This window comes from Solanum verrucosum, unplaced genomic scaffold (genome assembly GCF_900185275.1).
Source record: "Solanum verrucosum unplaced genomic scaffold, falcon-dt-bn FXZP01000154.1, whole genome shotgun sequence".
Lineage (NCBI taxonomy): Eukaryota > Viridiplantae > Streptophyta > Magnoliopsida > Solanales > Solanaceae > Solanum > Solanum verrucosum.
The window spans coordinates 16,197-34,234 of NW_026020217.1; the positions used below are offsets into that span (position 1 = coordinate 16,197).

The window sequence follows — 18,038 nt, forward strand, 5'->3', positions numbered from 1 at the left end:
CTTCCTAGACTGTTAATAAGAATCTCGAACCCTTTTTAAGTTTTCACTAGATTTCTGTTTTCACTAGATTTCTGTTTTAGTCTTTTGAAAACAATAGTTTTCTTGATTTTTTCTTTAAAAATTAAGTGGCGACTCTTAAACCAGTCAAAAAATATATTTTCCAAATAAAACATAAGGCATAATACATAAAAAAAAAAACAACCCTCCTAAATTTGGCTCCGTTTGTAACTTGCGCACCAATCCTGTGTTCCACCAACATAGAATTACTCTTGCATAGTTGCGATTCTGATTCATTTATACCTGCATTAAAGTTACAATTTTATTGATTAGTTCAGCTATATAGATATAGCAAAACAAATGTTTGTTATGAGACAATTACCACTCAAACTCCAAGTTAATTTGATGAGCGCCTAGTCTTGTAATTGTAGAAAGGTTGGGTAAGGCTATGAACAATATGCACTGTTGTTCCCGTCTTTCCCCAGAATCTGTGCAGAGCGGCTGCTTACCGTACTGGGCTTCCCTTTCTTGTCTTGTAATTGTAGAAATGTTGGGTAAGTCTACTGATAGCTCCCTCTCCCCTGACCCCGCACATAGTGTGGACTTATCACACCAGGCTTCCCTTTCTTGTCTTGCAAATGCAGTTGATCCGAGGACTGTAAAGCTTTTCAATGAACTTTACCAAGACATGTACTCACTACGTTTGTAACGTTTGGTACCGTCTCTGTTCCAACCTTCCAGCTCATTCATTAGGACCTACAAATTCATAACATAAGTGAAGATGGGAAATTATTAAGGTGAAAAATGAAGTCATTATAATATTGCAGAATACCTGTATAAAGTCATGTTTTCAGGCATCTGAATTCACTATCACCACCAAGGTCTGCGGATGGAAGTAACAAAAAAATTCAGCAAGAAATGATTCATATCTTGGTTTCAATGAAGATTGTATTAGCAAATTTATGCGCTTGATACAAAGTGGTTCAAGGTTGCTTGGAAATGTTACTTCCTTCATAATCAATGAAAAATAATATATATTCAACACGAAATGACTTGTCAAACATGAAAGGAAATCGAATGGGAAAATAATTTACTCTCAAATTGTTGGAAAATACTAAAGATGTAAGTACATACCTTTGCTCCAGTTGTGTCAGTTTCCAAGGACAACGTGATACTTTCACCCAACTTTTCAGCAAAAGTTCTCAACTCAAGCAAGCTATTGGTTGCACAAGCACCCATCTCAACTTCCATTTGCCTTGATCCTACTATGGGACACAGCGTTTGGAATTTAAAAGTATTGATTAGGTTGAACTTATGTAAATTAGGAGTAATGATGAATGCTTTGTCCAAATCTATGATGTTATTTAGGGTCAAACACTCCAATTGAGGACTCACAATTTTGATTTTTTTCAATCCTCTACATAATTGAAGAGATAGGGATTTTAGAGACGGGAATGTTGAGCAAACATCCTGAGGAAATGAGTCGGGAACATATGTAGAATCTATATGTAGGAGTTGTAGTTTAGTAGAAGAATCAATTTTGGTGAAGGCTGAACTACACAAGTGAAACTCGAGGAGATTTTGAGCTTTTACTTCAAGTTTTTTAATTTTTTTGCCAGTATTGACATGAAGCTTTTCGAGATAATTGAGATGGGGGACTGTGAAGTCAATAAGGTTGTCACAATTTATCAAAGTTAACTCAACAAGGTAAGGACATTTGGGTATAAAATTGGACAAGGTAAGCGAAAAAATGCAAACAGAATGAAAATATAACTCTTTCAATGAAGGCATTACATCAAATTCTCGAATAACATGCATGTTGCAATTTCCTTTTATATGGAGAACGGTTAAAAATCTGGAATCTAAAATTTCGGGAGACGCACAATACCTAAAATTAGATGGTATGAACAAATAGAACTCCTTGAAATTGATGTTGTCTGCGGCAAGTTTAATAAATGGATCGACATGGTAGAGATCTGTGTCGAGCATACACAGGATGCGTGAGGGTACAAGTGAGAGGAGCCGCAGTATCCACACGTTATCATTTCAGAATGTGTTTGCACTAAATTGAGATTGTCGTCCAATGATTTTATTATTTGACGCCATTTTTTTGGAAACAAGAGAAACAGTTGGTCTCTGTTTCAGAGTTACACAAGTCAGGATCTTCTGGATGATGTCCTGTGGAAATTCGGAAAATATTTTATTGGAATCAGAAACTGTATTGGCGGCCATTACAAACAATGTAGGGTTTCTAACATCATTTCTAACATATATAGAGAGGACAGTAGATTTATGAAATCTATCAATTTTATGGAGGAGTTCTGTCTTTCATACATTTATATATAGGAAAGTTCTAACCGTTATGTCTATTTAATAAAATATAATTAATTTTAATTAATCTAGTAATTTTAGTTCGGATTGATCCATATTAATAATCCGAGTCTAATTTATTAGGTAATTAATGAGAGGTTATTAATATCTTTAATTTGCTGAGAACCATTTGGTGTAGGTTCTGTTTCTTTTTGTATATGGCTTGTACACTGGGTTTCTCCAATTGTTAATAAAACCATTTACCTTATCAAGAAAAATAAAAAATATAGGCCAACTTGATTGCGGACGAGCTCAACTGTCTTTCCTTTCAAACAAAACTATCATGACATTAGCTAATTGCATCAGATTTTAGAGTGGATTCCTTTCCGAAACTAAAGAATTGAATTACATGACATTTGCTAATTGCATCAAATTATTACTATAGAAGAAGACTAGCTTTTAGAGTGGATTCCTTTTCTAAACTAACGATATGAATAATTACCTTCACCCATATCATTTCGGTTTGTATCTAAATGCGAACAAACATTATAGGTTTGTCTTAGAAGGGAAGTACTGCTAGTCATTTACTACTACTACACTGTAAAAAAAAGAAACAAACATATAAAAAACCAGACCATTAATACATGTGGAGACTGCTAACAGAATGAAAAGTAAGAAGTTTTCATTCTGTTGATGCGGATATAGAGTCAACCCGCAACGATGTAATGGAAGAGTTGTTCAAAAAGCCAGAGCTAGCATTCAGGAAGTTCTTCTTTGTATTTGATCCCCTGACTTTTCGATTTTCCACAGGACATTATCCAGAAAATCCTGTCTTGTGTAACTTTGAAACAGAGACCAACTGTTTCTCTTGTTTCCAAAAAATGGCGTCAAATAATTAAATCATTGGACGACAATCTCAATTTAGTGCAAACACATTCTGCAAAGATAACGTGTGGATACTGCAGCTCCTCTCATTTGTTCCCTCACGCATCCTGTGTATGCTCCGACACAGATCTCTACCATGTCGATCCATTTATTAAACTTGCTGCAGACAACATCAGTTTCAAAGAGCTTTACCACCTAATTTTAGGTATTGTGCGTCTCCTGAAATTTTAAAAGGAAATTGTAACATGAGTGTTATTCTACAATTTAATGTAATCTATTTCTGTTTGCATTTTTTCGCACAAATTCTCCAATTTAGATTTATCAAATCAGGAAAGGAACCTCCAATGCGGCAACTCCCGTAAGAGAGGCAAAAATTGGTCCACCATCACCTTGTAAGCAATGAAACACTCTATTGCTTTCTTTGCAAGCAATTTCTGCAGACTCATTGCTAACATGTACCTGTGAGCATTAAGGCTATGTAACTTCATTAATGGGTAGCATAACAAGGCTAGTTTTCTTAAGAGTAGCTAAATTGTCGGGATCCCAGCAATTTAGCTACTCTTAAGAATACTAGACTTGATATGCTTCCCATGAATGAAGTTACATGGCCTGAAATTTCTCTGAGGTACATGATAATTAGCATTGTTACGTTATCCATGGAGTTTAACCTTGAGACTGGAGAAATTGCTTGCAAAGAAAGCGGCAGAGTATTTCATTGATTACAATGAGATGGTGGGCCAATTTGTGGCTCTCTTAATATAACTAGTTAAAGCACATGCTATATATATAGGGAAAATGCATAAGTACCCCCAGCTGCCTATGCTCAAAATTTCCGAGACACCCCTAACATTTACTAAGGTTCTATTACCCCTCGAACTTATTTTTTAATTAATTTTTTACCACTTTTCGGCCTACGTGACAATATAAACCAGATAGGTTGAAATCTTTGTTCAACACGCGCTGGACCCCACTTTTTCAACTTTCTAAAAAATAAGCTATCAGTTCAAAAGTAGCTTTTACACTTCCCAAAATTTCAAAAAGCTATCACTTTATGTTTTCAAGTTAACTTTACCAAAAAGGAAGAGAAAGGAACAAGGAAAAGAACATTATCTTCAAAAAATTGATTTTAGAAATTTGATTTTCAGACTCATAATTGATTTTTTATGTTGGATTTTGGTACTTAGTGTTCGATTTCAGTCGTGCATGTATGGTCAGTGTTGTCTAAAAACTGCACCCACGCACCTAACATAGGTGAAGTCACGGACTCAGCCACGTAGGCCGAAAAGTGGTAAAAAAATTAATTAAAAAATAAGTTCAGGGAGGTAATAGGACCTTAGTAAAGGTTAGGTGTGTCTCAGGGATTTTGGGCATAGGCTGAGGGGGTACTTATGCATTTTCCCACACATACACACACATATGTATGTGCATATATATATATATATATATATATATATATCACGTTAATTAATAATAAATAGCTTCTCATCACAGTAAATAGACGTTTTGATGCATATGAGTTATAAGTTCTAAAACGATATAAACACTTGATATATGGCGAAACACACTATAATTATCATGTCAATTATTTTTATTATTATATCACATATACATCTTCTTTTTAACCTTAGAGAAGTACTGTACATATGATTTAGGAAGAGAAAAGAATAATTCTATTAATATGATTCTTTTTTTTCATAAAATTTGTCTTTGAATAATTAGGGAAAATGCATAAGTACCCTCTCAGCCTATGCCCGAAATCCCAGAGACACACCTAACCTTTACTAAGGTCCTATTACCCCCCCCCCCCCCCAAACTTAATTTATCTATAATATTCTACCCCTTTTCGGCCTACGTGACACTATCCTTAAAAAAATGTCAACCTGTGCTGGGCCCACCTGATAGTGCCACATAGGCCAAAAAGGGGTAGAATATTACATATAAAATAAGTTCGGGGGGGGGGGGGGTAATAGGACCTTAATAAAGGTAAGGTGTGTCTCTGTGATTTCGGGTATAGGCTGGGGGGTACTTATGCATTTTCCCGAATAATTAATATAAATTGAGCAACACAAACTTTTCACAATGACTTATTCTAGATATATGGTCAATTTGAGGAATGAATGTTTCAACACATAAATAATAGACTAATAAGGTCAATAGATTATACATATAAATGAAAAGTTAAATAAAAATACAGCCTCAAAATCACATACTATAATCCATCCTTTATCTCCAATTTTGTGGCCCATTTTATTTTAGGGTATGGATTCTTTTTTTTTTTTTAATCATATTTGATTTTTCTCATTTAGTTATTCCTCTCTCTACTCATAAATAATAATCTCGAAAATATATTTATACAAAAGTAGAACACTCTATCGAGAGCCAAATAAGCATATCAAATTAACTGATTAATCTTTCATTATGAATTTCATCAATAATTAAGAAATATAGTAGAATATGAATTGTACATCACTAATTTCTTCATGTACGTAGGTCACAAAATATTCCAATAGAAAAACAAAATCATAAAAAGGTATATCAAAATATATATATAAAAAAAAAGGACATATAAAATACTTAGGCTAGACAAGGAGGAGCGGATAAAAACAAAAGAAAATTATTGCACATACAAAATGATGAGCAAGATTATTTTTTTGCATGACAATCTCTCATCCTCCGCTTATCATTTACATGAAAAGCATGCTAGGCATTTTATAGCAGTAGCTAGGATGAACTTTGAGTAGATATATAAAATTAATTTGCATTAAATTAGTTCAATGATTTTAGTCCATATCAAATTTAATTAATGGAAAAACTTTTGATTTTTACAGAAAAAGAGAAATTGATTATTAATGTGAATTTGATTCATGTACCGATTTAAATGAGTTATTTATTAAATTGTTCAATACAAATCCTTTAAAAACTTGCTTTTAAATTGCAATGGAAAAATGTTGATTAATGTAAACGTAACGTCTTGGTTTTCTTCTGCAATCTTGCATTAACACGGGAAATGACTTTTATTGCATTAACACGAGAAACAACCTTTCATTATAGTAATTACTATTTGAGTCTCACATTTGTTTTTTAAATTTGATATATATAATAAAGAAGACAACTTTTTGAAGGATATGTAATTCAATTTTTATTACATTTGAGGAGCAATTTTTTACTATTTACTATTTAATTATATTTTATAACATTTTGTTTTAATTGTTTTAATGTAAGGGTAAAATGGTAATTCAACTTTGAGTTTTGAACTCTGTAGTATCATATTGCTAATATTTTTGCCCTCCGATCAAAAACAAAAATATAACACATATAGTGAAATCCCACAAAGTGGGGTGTGGAGAGGATAGAGTGTATGCAAGACCTTACCACGACCGTGGAGGTAGAGAGGATGTTTCTGAAAGACTCTCGACTTAAGTGATGCAAAAGAAAGGAGTTATGAAAAGAAAAACGGCCTTAAAGAAAACATGACAATATACATGAAAAGAATATAGTAACATCAAGAAAATAGTGCAATCACCTAAGCATAATATACTTGCAAAGAATAGTAAATCTGGGTGTGAACACTTCAACAAGATGCATATATATGTTGAGGTTTCGATGAAACAAAAGCAACTGATGAATTAGTTAAACTCATGCTTTAGCATTGTTGTCTTGTCTTAGTTTTAGGCTACATTCCATATCTTAAAAACGGTATGGATTAAACAGTGGAAAGGTTTACTTCGAAAGTGCTTTAGCTGGATTTGAACCCTGGTTTCGGGGGTGACTTCCATTAGCAACCTAGTGTTCCACTTAGAAATATTTTACATCATTCTGTTGAGGTGTGACCATCTCATCTAAAAGTTTAAGCTGTTTGAGAGAGTACACTTGTATTAGTTAATAATATTCTCAGCAAGCCCCCTCATGTGCGGGCATGATTCTTTTTCATGGACCAAGAACTTTTATTAGTTAATGATATTCTCAACACATTCGCCAAAATATTTTACTTCACCAACCTCCTAAATGAGGAAGGGAAATCCTATATAAATGAAATGACGAACATTTATATCTCTTCTACTATCCTACTCTCGTTGTTGGTTATTCAGGATGTTTTTCTGATTGTTTGGGCTGAGGATTGATCGTTTGATCTGGTATAGAATTTGTTGTGTTTTCCATTCATCTCATGCACATGGATATTGAGGAAGACGGAGGATAAATCCTGATATGATTACCTTGAATATACATGGTAATAGGGTTTATTCGTCTACCTCTAATCTCGACCATTAACAAACCTTCTCATTAAACATGTGTCATTCTTCTTGATTAATTAGAACAAGTTAAATATAGTAAGATACCAGTTTAAGAAAAAATCACCACTTTCATGGATCAAATATTAAAGGAGCACAAAATCATACAGATCCGATGGAACATCGATAAATTGTACAAAAATACAATAGGGCTGATTAATTTCATAACTAATATTGTCATACTAAGGTATAATACATAAAAAGAAACCCCTCATAAATTTGGCTCCGTTTGTAACTTACACACCAATACTGTAGGGCACCAACATAGAACTACTCTTGCATAGTTGCGATTCAGATTCAGTTATACCTGCATTAATGTTACAACCTTATTCATTAATAAAGATATATATAAATAACTAAACAAATGTTTGTTATGAGACAATTACCACTCAAACTCCAAGTTGATTTGATGAGCGCCTTCTCTTGTAATTGTAGAAAGGTTGGGTAAGGCTACGAACAATATGCACTGTTGTTCCCGTCCTTCCCCAGACCCTGCGCAGAGAGGGCGCTTACCGTACGGAGCTTCCCTTTCTTGACTTGTAATTGTAGAAATGTTGGGTAAGTCTACTGATAGCCCCTTCTGGCTCGACCCTTCACCTAACCCCACACATAGTGTGGACTTGTCACACCGGGCTTCCCTTTCTTGTCTTGCAAATGCAGTTGATCCGAGGACTGTAAAGCTTTTCAATGCACTGTGCCAAGACATGTACTCACTACGTTTGTAACGTTTGGTACCATCTCTGTTCCAACCTTCCAGCTCATTCATTAGGACCTACAAATTCACAACATAAGTGTAGATAAAGAGAAGTGAAGATGAGAAATTATTTACTCATTATAATATCGCAGAATACCTGTATAAAGTCATGTTTTCGGGCATCTGAATTCATTGTCACCACTAAGGTCCGCGGATGGAAGTAACCAAAAAATTCAGCAAGAAATGATTCATATCTCGGTTTCAATGAAGATTGTATTACCAAATTTATATGCTTGATACAAAGTGGTTCAAGGTTGCTTTGAAATGTTACTTCTTCCTTCATAGACAACAAAAAATAATATTCAACACGAAATGACTTGTCAAACATCAAAGGAAATCGAATGGGAAAATAATTTGCTCTCAAATTATTGGAAAATACTAAAGATGTAAGTACATACCTTTGCTCCAGTTGTGTCAGTTTCCAAGGACAGCGTGATATTTTCACCCAAATTTTCAGCAAAAGTTCTCAACTCAAGCAAGCTATTGGTTGCACGAGCACCCATCTCAACTTTCATTTGCCTTGATCCCACTACGGGACAGGGAGTTTGGAATTTAAAGCTATATATTACGTTGAACAATTGTAAATTAGGAGTAGCTATGAATGCTTCATCCAAATCGATGAGGTTATTCAATGTCAAACTCTCCAACAGAGGACTCACAATTTTGATTTTTTTCATTCCTCGACATAATTGAAGAGACAAGGATTTTAGAGATGGGAATGTTGAGCAAACATCATGAGGAAATGAGTCGGGAACATATGTAGAATCTATATGTAGGAGTTGTAGTTTAGTAGAAGCGAACAGATCAATTTTGGTGAAGGCTGAACTACACAAGTGAAACTCAAGGAGATTTTGAGCTTTTACTTCAAGTTTTTTAATTTTTTTGCGAGTATTGACATGAAGCTTTTCGAGATAATTGAGATGGGGGACTGTGAAGTCAATAAGGTTGTCACAATTTATCAAAGTTAACTCAACAAGGTAAGGACATTTGGGTATAAAATTGGAGAAGGTACGTGAAAAAATGCAAACAGAATGAAAATATAACTCTTTCAATGAAGGCATTACATTAAATTCTCGAATAATATTCATGTTGCAATTTCCTTTCATATGGAGAACAGTTAAAAATCTGGAATCTAAAATTTCGGGAGACGCACAATACCTAAAATTAGGTGGTATGAACAAATAAAGCTCTTTGAAACTGATGTTGTCTGCAGCAAGTTTAATAAATGGATCAACATGGTAGAGATCTGTGTCGGAGCATACACAGGATGCGTGAGGGTACAAATGAGAGTAGCCACAGTAGCCACAGTATCCACAAGTTATGTTTTCAGAATGTGTTTGCACTAAATTGAGATTGTCGTCCAACGATTCTATTATTTGACGCCATTTTTTGGAAACAAGAGAAACTGTTGGTCTTTGTTTCAGAGTTACACAAGACAGGATTTTCTGGATGATGTCCTCTGGAAACTCCGGAAATATTTTATCTGAATTAGAAAGAGTGTTCGCGGCCATTACAAACAATACGTAAATATATAATTAGTTAGTATATACATTAAGTATTATTATTTTATTAATTTGAATAGACATAACAGTTGTGTTTGTAGAGAATAGCAGAAAAAAGTATAATCAGGGAACCTTCTGCTAGCTCCAGATCGTTAACAAAGATCGGAAGACTCAACTAAAGAAGACGAAGCTAGAATGGAGAAAGAGTACTTTTGGATAATAAAAAAACTTTATTGCAGAAGAAGACTATTTGATTTGAGTTGTTCTTGGGTTGTTTACAAATGAATGAGGTCACCCTTATTTATACTCATGTAGGATGATTCTAGATAATGAGGATCTAGACTCTTCTAATTTTTTCTACAAATATCTCTCTTAAATATCTAATACTCTAGAGTTTTCTTAAGTACAAATATCAAAGATATTTACTCTACAAAATTCTAGAGAGTTCTACTAAATATCTAAGATATTTTCTGTATCTCCGAAAAATCAACTTTAATTTTTCCAAAGTGTTGTATTATTTATCAAGGAGGAAGGTTTGACCATACCTCTTAAATACTACAGCCTTATTCCTAGCTGTACAAACTAAATTTATAATAAAATCCAAATTCACAAAATTTAAATACTAAATGCCTTTTTTTTTTGAGTTCTCAACAATTGGAGCTCTTTCACCAGGTTATTCATGGACCTTCAAGACTTTAACGAATGTATGTTCAACATCGTGAACATTGTGAAAGTGGCATTGGGATGGAGACAAATGGAATATGACACCTGGGCGAGATTTTCAGCCAGACATTACCTCCGGTGTCTTACTGAATTTATCCCCGTCTTCAATATCACTTTCTCGATGTTCATGATGTCCACTAGATGGCCTATCAATACCTCCGACACAGATCTCTACCATGTCGATCCATTTAGTAAACTTGCTGCAGAGAACATTAGTTTCAAAGAGCTCTATTGTTCGTAGCCTTACCCAACATTTCTACAATTACAAGACAAGGCGCTCATCAAATTAACTTGGAGTTTGAGTGGTAATTGTCTCATAACAAACATTTGTTTTTGTTATTTGTACATAGTTGAATTAATGAATAAGGTTGTAACTTTAATGCAGGTATAACTGAATCAGAATCACAACTATGCAAGAATAGTTCTATGTTGGTGGAACACAGGATCGGGTGCAAGTTACAAACGGAGCCAAATTTAGGAGGGTTATGAAATTAATCAGCCCTATTGAATTTTTGTACAATTTTACAAACAATTTAGACCTCCTTGAAAAATTGAGACATGAAAATGCTGATTCTTGCTTAAATTGGTATCTTACTATATATGTCATAATATGTATACTTCATTAATGATGGTATGCTAGTGAATGGTGAACCAAAATCTAAGTGATGGATTTTTACTTCCGGTTTTGATCAAAAGAGAGCTCATATAATAGAATGTATACGTCCATTAAAAGTCACTGGATGAGGTCTCTTGACAGAATAAAAGTGTGAAAAGTAAATAACTCAAAGTAAAACATACAAGAGAGTTTCCTGTGGAAACCCCCTTGTTCAAGGGAGGAGAAAACCCCGACCTATCTCATAGGGTTTCAACTCAACTCCATTTCACTCAAAACGGAGTAAAGACTTCAGATTACAAATCTCTAGTCATCTAGAAATCAAACTCTTAATCCTTTCCCCCTAACTGTAGCAACTCTACTACAAGCAAAAGAACTAAGCAACAACTCTATTGCTTACTAAACCAACTAACTCTAGTCGATTTAGACTTCAAGAACCCAACATAATTAACTCTAGCTAAATTTCATTGTGTTCTAATATGAAAACTGATCTACTTCCTTTATAACTTAGGAATAGATCTTACAATATTAACCACTGAAATATAAACTCTAGCAAGCAACTAAGAACAATGATAACTCTATCAGGTCCTCCAGCTGCTCTTGAGCAATATTCCGTTGAGAAAGAGGCTTTTGCTTTTGTGAAAAATCTGTTTGCAAAAACTTGTTTGTGACAATGGAGAATAGACATATTATAGGATAGGCACAAACACACAAAGCAATTCCATTGGCTGAGGACTTGTTGTGCTGTGGGAGACGCGCACCAACCACGGCAGGTATTGCAGAGTTGCAGGCTTTTGGACAGTTGTAGTATTTCATGTACGGACACTCTCAGTTTCGTCTAGGATCAGGTCCAAAGTTTTTTCAATCATCAAAACTTCATATACAACTTAAAACGTGTAACATCCGGCAATTTGAAATAACTATGAAGAAGTTTGGAATTGGAAATAGTCATTTTTGGAAAGAATTAAAAATCTGGAAAATTTGGTTAAGTATGGGAAAAAAATGAGTTTTTGGTCAACTTTGAACAGTCATAACTCCTAGATAATGATGATTTAGGTGTAGTTCCAGTTATGTTTGTGAAGTTCTTGGAATGGTCTTTCCAACGCCACCGAGTTTGCTCGATTCCGAGTTCGTATGAGGGAGTTATGCCCTTTGGAAGTTGGACAGTTGGTAGGGAAGTCCGTCCGGAAATTTGTAAGGGTATTTTGGTCTTTTCCCTAGCCTTTTCTTTTGGATATATATTAGTGTGTTAGACTGATTTTGATCAGTTTTTTCTCATTTTAAAGAGTGAGAGTGAGGGTTTGTGAGTGAAGAGGAGAAGAAGAGGAGAAAGAGCAGATCAAGCAAGGTTTCGTCAAAGATCGTCGTGGATATCGTCGGGGGTGATCCCTATTAGGTATGTGAGATCATAGTGTTGGGTTAGTCCTTTCCCCCACGCGCTAAACTCTTTTTAATTTCGAGAAAAGATTGGTTGTGTTGTTGAATTCTTGCGGTTGTTCTTGTTATTTGTGGTTGTGTTGGTTGAAGTTTGTGGTTGTGTTGTTGAAGTTTCTTGTTGGTTTGGTGCGTATTCCCGGATGGAATTCTGAGTTAAATCTATTGTTTATTGAGGGTTTTAATGATTCTAAGTGATTGGGGAAGAAACCATTCGATTTTAGGCGAAATAGGGTGAGAAAACGAGAAAATAAACTTGCTGAAATTTCTGGGTTGGGGGCCTGGCGCGATGCGCCTGCCAGAGTGCCCCAAACCCACCTCTGAAGTTTAGGGGCTGGCGCCCCGCGCCACCCATAGCGCCAGGGTCACCTACCCCATCCAGTTTGTCGTCGGTTGCCTCGTTTGAGTTCATTTAAAGTGCACCTTCACTCTTTTTCGATTCTAACTACTCTAAGCTACTTCTAAACACCTAAAAGTCATTCCTAACATGATCAAAATCTTGAATTCATAATTCAAATTCAAGGTAGAGTTGAGAGTTATGTTTTGAGAATTCTTACGAATATTCTAAGAAAATCCCTTTGAGTCTTTTTGAGGAGTCTTCTACAATTTCTAGTAACTTGTTTCAAGACTCGAGCAAGTGAGTAAGAGAATGAGAAGTGTCGTATACATGCGTTCCATGTAGCTTGTACACCTTCGAGTCAAGTCGTTCATGCCCATAATTCGACATGAACCATATTTTAAGAAGTCTTTTACAAATGTTTAAACCTTGTTTTAAGACTTAAGCGTAGAAGTTAAGCAAGTCAAAGTAAGTCTTTAAAGTTTTTTCAAAAGTCTTTATTGAACGTTTTAACTTCATTTTAAGGCTCAAGTTCCAAGTTAAGTATAGAGTTTCAAGTTGAGTAAAGAGCATAGAGTTTCAAGTTAAGTAAAGGGTATAGAGTTTCAAGTTAAGCCAAGAGTAAGAGTCAAGTGCATTTCTCAAAAGTTATTAGGGAACTAAGTATTCCCAAAGAAGTTTATAAATGTTTTTACATTTAAGATGAAAGGAAACTGAGATTTCCAAAAGAGTTTTGAGCAGTTTGAGTACTATCTCTTTTTGAGAAAAGATGAGTTTTGTGAAAGAGTTTCTAAAACATGATTAGTATGACAAATCGAGTATGTCATCAATGGTTAAATAGTATGGTCTCTAGATATACCATCAATGTTTAAGCAGTATGAATATCCCGAGTCATCAATGATTATATTAAAATATGGTTTTGAGATGTTCTTTTTAGAAAGAGTTTTCAAGAGCCTTTGGGCTAACCTTTGAGCAACGAATTGGGGACACGAGTTTATATTAACTCAACTCTCCATAAGAACCATGTAGCCAACATGGGATTTGACGGGTCATACTTTTTAGATGATCACGTAAAGTTAAGCTAGTGGATCCACTTAGTAAAGTTAGCTTCCTCTATCACGGCAAGGTATAGGATGGTCCTTAGGCAACGTGAGGTAAAACGTTGTATCACTACTTAAGCATGTAGTGGTGGCTGTCGGTTAGAGAACTCCCACAGTAGAAATTGCATGGTTCCTCGAGGGGTTCTGCTTAGTATGGATGGGGGTATGGGACTTCATTCATGCATTACACAAGTAGACTTTGAAAGGAAGTATGGTATTTTCATGATATTATAAATACGATTTTGACGTCATGTTTTAAACAGTTTTATAAGCTTTATATATTGCATATGTCTTATTGTTTTATATTGAGTTCAGTTATTCATGAGTTGAATAGAGCCAAGGTAAGTTTTCTTTAGTACTCTTTTCAAGCTTAAGTTGTTGTTTAGCGGTCCAGCTCGCATACTCGTACATTCCATGCTCTGATGCCAGTTGGCCTGCATCTTATTTATGATGTAGACGCAGGTACCCAGGAGCAGCATCCAGCACGCCGTTGATCCAACTGAGCACTCCAGAGTCAGTGGTGAGCCTCCTTGCCTTCCGGAAGACCCTGTTATTTTGTGTTCCTAGTTTTGTTTTATTAGGATGTTGCGGGGTCTGTCCCAACATCCATCTCAGTGTTATAGAGGCTTCATAGACAGTCAGTCAGTTAGTTTTGAGTCTCTCATCTATGTATATATGTAAATATTCTATTTTGAGACTCGAGTTGCCTTTTTGGCCAGATTTTATCAGTTGAGTTGTTTTATGACCTTTCTTTGTATTGAGTTATTCTGTTGAGTTAGGTTTCCGCCAGGCCAAGGGTTCGCTTGGGGCCAGCAATGGTCTCCAAGTGCCGGTCCCGCCCAGGGTGTAGGCTCGGGGCGTGACAAAACGTTTCTTTTATCTGAAAAGGTACCTTTTTAGGTTTAAATGGTACCTTTTCAATAAGTCTCTATTAAACTTAAGAAAAGGTTCGTGAGTTTCAAGCTATTTAAAACAAACTCATATTGATAGATATTTATTTTTTAAGGCCCCAAACTTTAATACATACAATGGGCTACTTCAATGATAGCATATCTACGTATAGTATAGTAATATTTGGACTAGATACAGACTTTAATTTGTGCAAGAACTTATAGAACAGCTTCCTAGTCGATTGGATTTCTGTCAATATAGAGGCTGATGCAATGACATCGATTCATATTTCTTTGTGAATATGGCACAATATGGTTCCTTTCTTGATTTGAGGAATCTAAATAACTACTTTTGTTGCTTATTTTTGCCTTGTTTTCATCTTGTAATCAAAGTATTCTGTATTCCATCGCAATACGTGTTGATACTATGACATGTTTTCCCAAAATCTTTAACTAACATATAATAACACTACATCAAAAATAATCTTTAGCGGCAATTAATTAACAGAAGTTTACCCTAAAGCCTATATATAGCGACTCTGGATCCAATGACAATTAACTAATGCTGGTAAATGTTTTATCACTTTTTGTTAATGTGTATATTTCTTGCCGCTAAAAGTTATTTTTGTTGTAGTGTAAGATTAAGACTCATAATTTGAACTTCTCAGAATCTCAAGATGTCATTAATTTTAAATATGCAAATGAACTTCCATTTTGTGAGGCAAAAATCTAACCTAACTTTTCAAATGTTTATGGAAGTAGTAGTTGATTAATTAAACATCTACCATTTCATGTGCATTGCTATTATACGTACTTCCCCAATCCAGACTAATATTATTAATTATTAATAAAAATATGTAAATAAATAATTAGTTATATATTTAATTATTATTTTTTTAATAGACTTAACGGTTACAACCTTCCTAAACCGTTGTGTTGTTCGATGAAAGACACAACTCCTCCATAAAAATGATAGATTTTCCAAATCTGTTTTCCTCTCTATATATAAATAAATGATGTTAGAAATGCGTTTGAAACCCTACATTTTTTGTAATGGCCGCCAATACTTTTTCTGATTCCGATCAAATATTTTCGAAGTTACCAGAAGAAATCATCGAGATAACCCTGTCTTGTGTAACTCTGAAACAGAGACCAACTGTTTCTCTTGTTTCCAAAAAGTGGCAACAAATAATAAAATCATTCAAAGACGATCTCAATTTAGTCCAAACATATTCTGCAAAGATAGCCTGTGGATACTGTGGCTCCTCTCAATTGTACCGTCACGCGTCCTGTTTATGCTCCGACACTAATCGCTACCATGTCGATCCATTTATTAAACTTGCTTCAGACAACATGAGTTTCAAAGAACTTTATTTGTTCATACCACCTAATTTTAGGTATTGTGCGTCTCCCGGAATTATAGATTCCAAATTTTTAACTGTTCTCCATATAAAAGGAAATTGCAACATGAATATTATTCGAAAATTTAATGTAATGCCTTCATTGAAAGAGTTGTATTTTCATTCTGTTTGCATTTTTTCGCACGCCTTCTCCAATTTTATACCCAAGTGTCCTCTCCTTGTTCTGTTAACTTTGATAAATTGTGACAACCTTAATGAATTCACAGTCCCCCATCTCAATTATCTTGAAAAGATTCATGTCAATACTCGCAAAAAAATTACAAAAATTGAAGTAAAAGCTCAAAATCTCCTCGAGTTTCACTTGTGTTGTCCAGCCTTTACCAAACTTGATCTGTCCGCTTCTACTAAATTACAACTCCTTCATATAGATTCTACATACGTTCCCGACGCGTTTCCTCATGACATTTGCTCAACATTCCCATTTTTAAAATCCTTATGTCTTATATTATGTAGAGGATTGAAAAGAATCAAAATTGTGAGTCCTCAATTGGAGAGTTTGACATTGAATAACATCATTGACTTGCGTGAAGCATTCATAGCTACTCCTAATTTACAATTGTTCAGCGTAATATATAGCTTTAAATTCCAAACCCCGCGTCCCATAATGGGATCAAGGCAAATGGAAGTTGAGATGGGTGCTCGTGCAACCAATAACTTGCTTGAGTTGAGAACTTTTGCCGAAAATTTGGGTGAAAATATCAAGTTGTCCTTGGAAACTGACACAACTGGAGCAAAGGTATGTACTTACATCTTTAGTATTTTTCAATTCGATTTCCTTTCATGTTTGACAAGTCATTTCGCGTTGAATATTATTTTTCGTTGTGTATGAAGGGAGTAACATTTCATCCAGGAAACATTGAACCACTTTGTATCAAGCGCATAAATTTGGTAATACAATCTTCATTTAAACCAAGATATGAATCTTTTCTTGCTGAATTTTTTGGTTACTTTCATCCGCGGACCTTGGTGGTAACAGTAAATTCAGATGCCCGAAAACATGCCTTTATACAGGTATTCTGCAATATTATAATGAGAGAAATAATTTCTCATCTTCACTTCTCTTTCTCTACACTTATGTTATGAATTTATAGGTCCTAATGAATGAGCTGGAAGGTCGGAACAAAGACGGTACCAAACGTTACAAACGTAGTGAGTACATGTCTTGGTACGGTGCATTGAAACGCTTTACTGTCCTCGGACCAACTGCATTTGCAAGAAAAGAAAGGGAAGCCGAATGTGATAAGTCCACGATATGTGAAGTGTCAGGGGAAGGGTCGAACCAGAAGGGGCTATTAGTAAACTTACCCGACATTTGTACAATGACAAGAGAAGAAAGGGAAGCCCGGTGTGATAAGCCCACACGATGTGAAGGGTCACGGGAAGGGTCGAACCTATCAGTAAACTTACCCAACATTTCTACAATTACAAAACAAGAAAGGGAAGCTCGGAAAGGTAAGCGCCCGCTCTGTGCAGGATGTGGAGAAGGACAGGAACAACCATGCATATTGTTCGTAGCGTTACCCAACCTTTCTACAATTACCAGAGAAGGCGCTCATCGAATTAACTTGGAGTTTGAGTGGTAATTGTCTCATAACTAACATTTGTTTTTGTTATTTGTACATAGCTGAATTAATGAATAAGGTTGTAACTTTAATGCAGGTATAACTGAATCAGAGTTGCAACTATGCAAGAGTAGTTCTATGTTGGTTGTAACACAGTATTGGTGTGCAACTTACAACCAGAGCCAAATTTTGGAGACTTTTTTTTTTTATGTACAGTATTA

General features: G+C 35.0%; 2 protein-coding genes and 1 pseudogene across 2 annotated transcripts; 1 reads left to right on the plus strand and 2 right to left on the minus strand.

Annotated features, from left to right (window-relative positions):
* Positions 1 to 375: 375 nt before the first annotated feature.
* Positions 376 to 2,229, minus strand: LOC125830816 (uncharacterized; annotated as a pseudogene).
* A 5,634-nt stretch (positions 2,230 to 7,863) lies between these two features.
* On the minus strand, positions 7,864 to 9,746 carry LOC125830817 (uncharacterized). Its single transcript, XM_049509992.1, has 3 exons — positions 8,634 to 9,746; positions 8,333 to 8,512; positions 7,864 to 8,253 (listed from the first exon to the last, which is right to left on the minus strand). Exons 1-3 carry the CDS (start codon positions 9,744 to 9,746, stop codon positions 7,864 to 7,866), a joined length of 1,683 nt encoding a protein of 560 aa, XP_049365949.1.
* Positions 9,747 to 15,887: 6,141 nt separating this feature from the next.
* LOC125830814 (uncharacterized) lies at positions 15,888 to 17,838 on the plus strand. The gene is made up of 4 exons (XM_049509988.1): positions 15,888 to 16,991; positions 17,087 to 17,266; positions 17,347 to 17,569; positions 17,654 to 17,838. Exons 1-4 carry the CDS (start codon positions 15,888 to 15,890, stop codon positions 17,836 to 17,838), a joined length of 1,692 nt encoding a protein of 563 aa, XP_049365945.1.
* Positions 17,839 to 18,038: the final 200 nt, after the last annotated feature.